Genomic DNA, 9395 nt, shown 5'->3' on the forward strand with positions numbered 1-9395 from the left:
TGTTCCCAAATAAAATAAAAAATTAATTAAGTAAAAATGGGAAGTGCTTACATGAGAATAAGCTTCACATCTTCCAATCATGATTTCGTTAGACTTTTGTATCAATAATTTCATTAAAAATGAACATAAAATTCAAAAGTATCACTTTTAGGATAAATAGAATTATCATTTTGCTTTTGGATAGATTCATTATTAAATGTTAGTTAAAAATTCTGCTATTTTGATGGCTCAAACAAAAATTTAAACCTAATTCGTATTTGAAATTCACCTCCTTAAACTCCTATAAGGAACCAAAAGGAAAAAGTCATGCATGCAATAATGAACTACTGAGCTAAGTGAGATTCGGACTCGTGAGCAGTTTGTTGCAATGTGCAATTTTGGAAGTAAAAATGATATAGAGATAACAAAAAAGAGAAAACAAGTGAAAAAAACATTTAGAAACAAGATATTTATTAAAGAAATATTGTGACCATAGACAATCAACATAACACTGGTACTCATGCTAAACATATTTGGATTTTTCAAATAAATGCTTGAAGAAACTTTTTCAGGGGCATTTAAGTGGTGATTTTATAGTATTATTTTGTTACATCTTAATGAAGATATAAGTGGAATTTTCAAATCTTAATGAGCTTGATTTCATTACATTGAGCGAAGGAATTTTGTTATGATAGTTGATGATGAATATCAAGCTTTGCTACTATTGTATTCATAACCTCCCTCTCTTAAGAAAATTTTTGTGATGTCATATTATATTGGACAAATACAATTAGTTTAAAGAATGCTAAAAATTCACTCCTTACTAAAGATATAAGTATTAAGATTAAAGGTGTTAAAGAAAAAGTATTAGATGGATTGTTGGATAGGAGAAGACCTTTTAAGATGTAGTACACCTCTAATCATGGTGAAGAAAATCTCGTTGAAGGTAAGAGAATACAACATGTTCGATTACAAGAAGAAACCATTTTGATAGAGAATGTCAAACTTTGGAAAGCAAGGAATAACATGTCGATGACAAACATAACGAGGATAAATCATCAAATTGGCCAGATGAAAATTTGAATAATACTTCTCTAATAAATGTAAGATAAAGATCATTGATCAATGAATATGGATTCTACTTGTTTGTGACATATATTATTGTGTGAATTACTTTCCACTCGAGTCATGTTCAAATGACTATGTCCATTTAGAAAATGACTTAGTGTATAAGATAGTAGGTTTAGGTACAATGAAGTCAAACTTACATAATGAAGCCACTCATGAGGATGTTCGAACACTATTTGGGTATTAGTGAAAAGCTCAATTTGAAACGAAGACAATATTAGAAAAATAGAAAAAAATTTACATTGTCATATTATTGAATAAGTAGAGGATTTGCTAAAATTTTAACTTAACTTTGTTAGGATAAGTACATAGTTAAAATTTGTGGTCTAAGAACAAATATAAATATCTTTTTTTTTTCTGTATAAAATCATAATTAAAAGTTTGTTACAGATTTTGTTATTTAGGACAACAAAATTTAAACTAAATATAAATTTAAGATTCACCTCCTTAAACGATCATAAATAAGTGAAGAAAAAAGAAGAGATGGGTATGCATGCATGAACCTATTATGTGCCAAAAAGAAAGTTGAGCTTGGAATGGCTAGTAGACATGTGTTGCCATTGGAATTAAGAAGAGATAAAAAAAGAAAAAAACAAAGCTAAGGCAATCGAGTAAAAAGAAATAGAATTAATCAAGGAAATAAAAATTTTTTACCATGTATAACTACCTTAATGCAATGCAAGCACAATCATGTCATAAATATTGTGAAAATTCAATAGACATGCGAAAGAACAATTTGTGGAGCATTTGGGTGGCATTTTTTTGGTATTATTGAAATATTCTTTATTAATCATATTTCTTATAGTACTCTCTTTTATTCAGCAAGAAAGCTTTCGTTCTTTATTTAATAATGAGATTAGGTGTATTTGAGTTTAGGAGTGTTTTCTTTTGCTCATTTTATTTGTACGTTTATATCTCTTCTTAATATTGGATCAAACTCTCTCCACTTTTGTGTTTGTAGTCTATTATTTTAGCCAAATCACATAAATTTTAATATCTTGTAGCATTTGATTTCTTTGTTAATATTTTGTGGTTTCATCATATTCACTCCTAATAGACACTTTCAAATTAAAAGTTTGATTTTTTCCCACTAGGTTTCAAAATAATTTTCAATATGCCATGAGACCTTCAACTTATCAGCAAGTTCATGACTTGTTTTCAATATATAATAATAAAAATGCCTAAACATTGAATTGTTACCTAAATAAATCGTATTCAAGCAAAAAGGAATTTCTTTAATCATATAAAACTATACACATAGAGCTTAAAAGTTGCCCTAAAGGCAGCCTGCCAACAAACTGGGGAAACCATGAATGAATGCTAAGAAAGCCACCATTCGAGTGTATAAGGAAACATCTTACCTTAGGAGAAAAACACAAGAAATTTGCCACAAATTAAAGTATCAGCAAGAATAAAAAAATTTGATTTCCAGGATATTTAATATTTTGCCAGAATGTTTTGCAAAACTTAGACAGTCATCCAACCAAATAGCATAGAAATGAAGGGAATCACCCTCATTTAATCGCCTACATCAGAAAAACTTGCATGTAACATTTACTCTAAAGCAGAAAAAAATATATTTGATAGTTTTTCATACCTTACCAACAAAAACCAGTGGTATCAAAAAGGTTGGTGCCGCTGAAACCAATCCCAGAAGTAAATATTCTAGCTCGGTGAAGCTCTGTTATCAGAATTGATCCCCATCAATGCAAGCTTAATGCAGCACAAAAAAAAAAAATGCTAACTTCAAAGAGTTCAACTATCTATGACCGTAAATAAACTTCAGTATCTGCGGTAACCCCAATTAATATGTATCCTTATTCCCAATAAAAAGTTGAATTTTAAAATCTAATATCAAATTCAACAAGGTATTTGAAAAAAATAGAGCAAAGTTTATAAATTGCAGTGCCCACATAAGAATTTATCATAATACTTCCACAACAAGCCTTCAAAATGTCTTTCCTAGGAAGAAGGTCAAAAGTAATCGAAGAAAATAATGACACTGTACGAATAAAATCTCAAAATCTAATGTTTACATCTGAAGAAGATCACAACAATAAAACTAACAAAAAATACTATAGAGCTGTTGGGTCGCAAGTGGGATTTAACACAAATATGATTTAGTAAATCATGAAAGTAATAAGTCTTCAAAAGATATACAGAAAATTTTATTAACTTTTTCAGCACTATTTGATAACAAATAGAAGATACTCCAATGTTGCAATGCGAGCAATTGCGTCATTTTTTAAAAAGTGTATTAACTTTCCCATTTGAACTAGACTATTATATTTTCATATGGAGCAACCCAAAATTTTATCCATATTTTCATAATATTATTAGTGCAATACATAATGCTCATATCCGGGCGGTAGTCAACATACGGTTGCAGGTCAAGTATCATAAGAGATTTTATTTTGCTTCGCAGAATGTAATGGTTATAGTTTCATTTGATCAACGACTTATAGACATTGCTTCATATTATGAGAATTCAAGAGCTAATATGAGGGCATTACAATAGTCAATGAATGAGAGTCTTAAACATAATATAAAATAAATTTTATTTGATTGACCCGGACTCTACAAACATTAAAAAACTTTTGACATCATTTAAAAGATATCGGTTTTATTTAAGTGGGTATCACTGAAGCACGCCCTACAAATACTTAATAACACAATAGTTATACAATCAGCGATATGCACAACTACACAATATAGTTGAGAGATTTTTTTGGATTTAGAAATAAATGTTTCAAGCCTTAAGTCATAAGCATCAGTTTCTTATACAGGCGGATAGCTTGTGCATTGTTGCATAGATTCATTAGTCCCTATCAAGGCATGCTCCATATTTTAATATATTTCAAACTAAGGTACAATATAATCAGTTTGGAAAGATTGAAGTAAATAATGAAGACCCTGACATGCATGTAATGATTAGAGAGAGAATTCAAGAAGATATTATATGACATGTGATTGCAATCTACTTATGAGAAACACGTACAAGAATTATTGTTTATTAACTGTAAATCTATTTTATTCAAAAGCATTTATTTACTTGTGCATTTTTATAATCAGTGACTCAAAAATATTGATCAAGTTGAAAAGCTTGCTGAAATTTATGATGTATATCCAAATTTGTCTTCGATTCAGCATAATCTCAAATTTACTTTGGATGATATGGATTTACAGATTTGCCAAATCCTATTAAAATTAAATCTTACATCCAACGGGAGAAATAAGAGATTTATGTTTTCTTAAGATCTCCATTTGACAAAATTTACGTTAAAACCTACTTAAAACTTCTGTTGAAGTTGCATTCAAGCAGTCCCGAACAATTACATACGAACCGAGGAACAGAGGAGCGGGTAGAAAAACAGAGAATAAAGTTAGAGAAAGAGCACAGACCTCGTAAAGCTTGTAAGGAACGATGATTCCAAGACAGAGTGTGAGCCAAAACGGAGTATAGAACAGAAAGAAGAGTTCTCCCCATCTCTTGCTCGGATTCGGAGCCAGCCATAGACTTCCAGATTCAGTCCCTCTCGCTGCTGCAACTACTTCGCCTCCTCCCCTCCCTTTCCCTTCCAATCCTGTATCAAAAAAAACTGTCAAAAACCTACTAAACAAAGCCAGAGGAAACCGCCATCTCTACCGACTTAGATAGAAAATCCCTAAGGATGCCCCATTTAAAATCTGTTAGAGAGAAAGAGAGAGAGGGAGAGAGTCTAAACTTCTCACCCCCCATCCCGGTAGAACAGGATGGTCCCCGACGAAAGTGGGAACAGCTAATCTCTTGCGAATGGATCGAGCAAAACCGCCCTAGGCTTCGTAATCCTCCATGCGGGCTGCAGCTCACTTCTGTTCACGGGTTCACTCGCCGGAGAGGGACGTTTTTGGAACTAATAGCGTTGAGCGGAGAAATATGGCTTGTTATCCGGTCAGATTCAAAAGTACATTTAAGATTAAAATATTTCTTTAAATTTTAATCTTATTGAAATATTATATAAAAAATATTAACATTTTATATCAGGAGTCCGTACATATCAACCATACAAAACTTTAAATATAATATTTTTGTCACATTCAGAATACAGAAGGCGGTACACCACAACAATGCGGATACATGATGAAATGAAATTAAACCTTTTTGTATTATGAGTATTATGAAAAAAAATACTTGCATGCAAATAAAAAAAATAAATGTAAATTTTATTAATATTGAATAGTCCACTTATAGAATTGAAATGAAAATAGAAAATTAGTTAAATCAAAATTGAATGAACAACATGAAAAAGTCACCCAGACCCCAAAAGTAAAATATAATAACTAAAGCAAATATTAAAAAAAACACTAAAGTCGAGAATTTAAAACTAAAAAGTTTGCTTCAGTGGAGACAACGCAACTAGTGACTAGATAGAATATGTTATACAAAAATAGGAAAAAGTGAGTTTGACAAATATACTCAATAAATAACATTTATCTATTAAAACATAAATGATAAAGAAAATGAGGCATGCGATATAAACAATAAATAAGAAACATTACTACGTGCATATATAATATTGTAAGATAACAAAAAAGTGGAAATCATCAAATAATATATCATAAAAAAGAACATGCAATCATATTCCATCAAGTTTTTTATTATTCAGTTTTTTTTTTCTTTATTATTTATATAGTTGGTTTTAGTAGACACTCTGAAATCAAGAAAAGTCAATACTAACCAAAAGAAACCCGGCGATTTCCTATAGTCGTCACACAGTGAGCCCGTACACCCGACTAGCCAAAATAAAAAAGTGTTCTACCGATCTACATGTTATCATACATGAGCATATAAAATTTCCATATATAATATGTAAGAAGTATACAATTTCACACAAGCTTGACATATAATGTGAATCCCCGAATAATTTTATAAAGTGCAAGAAAAAAAAACACTATAATTGTAGAATTACTCAGATATGCATCAAATTTCCATCAATAAATTAAGGTACTTAGTGCTTTTATTAAGAGTAATAATTGAAGTTTATAAAGAGTACAAAATTATAATTGGAGTAACATGGTCATAATTGACAATCTTATAAAATAACTATGAATATAGTAAAAATAACAAGGTTTAACACTCTTAATTGGGAAGAGTATGTTTGACATTTTTTTTGCATGTTAATTAGGAATGGTACGTTAAACATTTTTTTTGCATGTTAATTTGTGTTTATTGCATGTTTTATGACCATATGACACTTGGGAAAGGTATGTTCGACATGTTGTGCATGTTACGATATGACACTTGGGAAAGGTCATAATTGATAAAGTTCATAATTGACAATCTTATAAAATAACTATGAATATAGTACAAATAACAAAGTTTAGCGCTCCTAATTGGGAAGAGTATGTTTGGCATTTTTTCTACATGTTAATTAGGAATGGAACGTTGAACATTTTTTTTTGCATGTTAATTTGTGTTTATTGCATGCTTTATGACCATATGACACTTGAGAAAGGTATGTTCGACATGTTGTGCATGTTACATGGTTTAAACTAATTGGAAGAGAAAAAGAGGCAAATTGGGAACAAAAAGAGTAAAAAATTGAACTGGTGTATCCACGACCGAGTACCACATTGGAGTGCATCTGTGTCAGGTCCTTGCACACCTGTGTCTGGTTCTTGCACACCTATGTCGGCCCATATCGAGCCAAAGTTCAAATAAAGTAGTTGGAATACTCGTGCCATGATCAGGGCACACCCGCGCTGAAAGCATCACCCCCACACCACATGTTTAGCACCTCTGCACCCTATGCTAAGCCAATGAGCAGCGCCCCCGTGCTCAGTACATGTCACACACACGCCCAGGCCAACCGCACATTAATGCCCAAGCGCTTGATGCCTTAAACGCATGTGCCTCACATCTACGCATCCAAGAGACCTTTTGTTGCCTACGCAACGTACATGTGTCGTACTTAAACCAGACCCAGTGCTCTTGCATCAGGCACGAGCATGTACACAACCAATACACAAAATTCAATTATGCGAAGATTTCTTTTCTTGCAGGCAACCTTGGCTATAAATACATTTCTTAGAATGAGGGGAGGATTTTTTGTCGACTGGAGGCGAGCTTTTCTTGGAGAGAAGAGTTGCTTTGAGTGTCTTAGAGGTTTCTATCTTCCATCTTGAAGGAAGAAGGCCCTTAGGGTAGTTTTCTTTATGTTTTCTTGAGGTTCTTGAGACAAAGTTTGTAAGAGAGGCATTGTGGATGGTGCGGAGATAAGTCTTTAGCATATTCATTGTATGGTGAGGATCACCACTTGTGTAGAGAGGAAAATTTGGTTGTAAGTTTTTATTTTCATGCATGTATTGATTTTTAATAATTTCCATGACATGATTTTTCTCTCGCATGTCTTGTAGTTAAATTTCATTTGTGCTTCTATGATGTAAGAATGGTTATTTTTTGTGATTTTTCATGCATGTGATTTTTGCATAATATTTTTTGTGCTTATCATGCATGCAAGTAATAGGGTTAACTTTCTGGACTTTGTTTGCTCGTAAGCTAACCCATTGGAAAGTTAAAACTATTCATGTTCTAGGACTTCTGGTCATTTCTTAGTGGAAAGGATAAATTAATTCACAAAACCTAATGAAATAGGTATGTTGTCATTAAAGTTTTGTAACATAGACAAGGGATCTGAAGAGCCCTGAGAAATGTTGCATGATTAAGCCCACTTAACTATAATATGATTTCAAACTCTTCTCCTCACCTAATTATAGGCTAAAAAGAAATGATATCCCTAGTTGACAACTATCACGTAAGGGAATTCCTAAGAAAATCATGAAATGACACCACCTGATTCGTAGAAGCTCAAGTCTCTTCCCCTCTAAAGGGAACTCCAACTTCGTGCTTCTTATATTTCTTGAACTTGCTATTGATTTACTACTATTAGTGCAATCCCTCTAAAGGTCATGTCAAACTAGGTTTCTTAGGTTAGTAAACTAGAGGTTCAATTGTCATAATCAACAATTGTCATAATCAATCTTCTTTTCGTGCGGGAAAAACATACAGGCTTGAAAAATTATTTATTACTTGACACGTATACTTATGTGCTTGAACATTTGCGGATTGATAAATTTTTGGCCATCAAGCCTTATTAGGGTTGTCTGGATGGCTGATCCCTTCATCCTCGTTTGGGAACCAGCCACCTCCAGCTGGTTCTTGATCCACAATAGCTGCACTCCGATCATTTTAGAATCAATGTCCACTGAAAGAGAATCGATGGTCATGAAATCTATAACAGACGGTTGCACCAATAGACATTATAAAGAAGAATTTCAGAAAATAATAAAAATTAGATAAGCAAGACCAAAATTTATTGTGCCAAGGACTTGATCCCACTAAGACATGATAAATGAAACCTACCCCTCACCAACATTCTAGAGGTTCAATTGTCATAATCAATCTTAACCATTTTCATGTGGGAAAAACATACATGCTTGAAAAATTATATATTACTTGACATGTATAGTTATGTGCTTGACCATTTGTGACAATATAACTTTTTGGCCATCAGACCTTGTCGGGGCTGTCTGGATGGTTGATCCCTTCATCCTCGTTTGAGAGCCAGCCACCTCCAGCCGGTCCTTGATCCACAATAGCTACGCTCCGATCATTTTAGAATCAAGGCCCAATGAAAGAGAATTGATGGTCATGAACTTTGTAGCAGAGGGTTGCACCAATAGACATTATAAAAAAGAATTTGAGAAAATAATAAAAATCAGATAAGCAAGACCAAATTTCAAAATGCCAAGGATTTGATCTCACTCAGACATGATAAATGACACCTGCCCCTCACCAGCATTCTAGAGGTTCAATTGTCAAAATTAATTTCAACCCTTTTCGTGCGGGAAAAACATACAGGCTTGAAAAAATATATATTACTTGACACATATACTTATGTGCTTGACCATTTGCGGCATGATGATTTTTTGGCCATCTTGCTTTGTTAGTGTTGTTTGGATGGTTGATCCCTTCATCCTCATTTGGGAGCCAGCCACCCCCAGCCGGTCCTTTAATCCACAATAGCTGCACTTTGAATATTTTAGAATCAAGGCCCACTAAAAGAGAATCAATGGTCATGAACTTTGTAACAGGGTTGCACCAATAAACATTATAAAGAAGAATTTCATAAAAGAATAAAAATTAGATAAGCAAGACCAAATTTCATCGTGTCAAGGATTTGATCCCACTCAAACATGATAAATGACACCTGGCCCTCATCAGCATTCTAAAGGTTCAATTGTGATAA

At 32.8% G+C, this 9395-nt stretch overlaps 1 protein-coding gene across 1 annotated transcript in view; it reads right to left on the bottom strand.

The window, feature by feature from the left end:
- The window catches only part of LOC110028193 (cycloeucalenol cycloisomerase-like), a 45259-nt gene extending 40231 nt beyond the window's left edge, over nt 1–5028 (bottom strand). Inside the window, exons 1-3 of the mRNA XM_020729939.1 lie at nt 4840–5028; nt 4510–4691; nt 2705–2788 (exon numbers count right to left, since the gene is read on the bottom strand). Of these exons, the coding sequence (XP_020585598.1) occupies nt 2705–2788; nt 4510–4691; nt 4840–4846 (273 nt within the window). The 5' untranslated portion in view covers nt 4847–5028. The remainder of the gene's footprint in view (nt 1–2704; nt 2789–4509; nt 4692–4839) is intronic.
- Between the last annotated feature and the right edge of the window lie 4367 nt (nt 5029–9395).

This window comes from Phalaenopsis equestris, unplaced genomic scaffold (assembly GCF_001263595.1).
Source record: "Phalaenopsis equestris unplaced genomic scaffold, ASM126359v1 Scaffold000503, whole genome shotgun sequence".
In the NCBI taxonomy this organism is placed as follows: domain Eukaryota; kingdom Viridiplantae; phylum Streptophyta; class Magnoliopsida; order Asparagales; family Orchidaceae; genus Phalaenopsis; species Phalaenopsis equestris.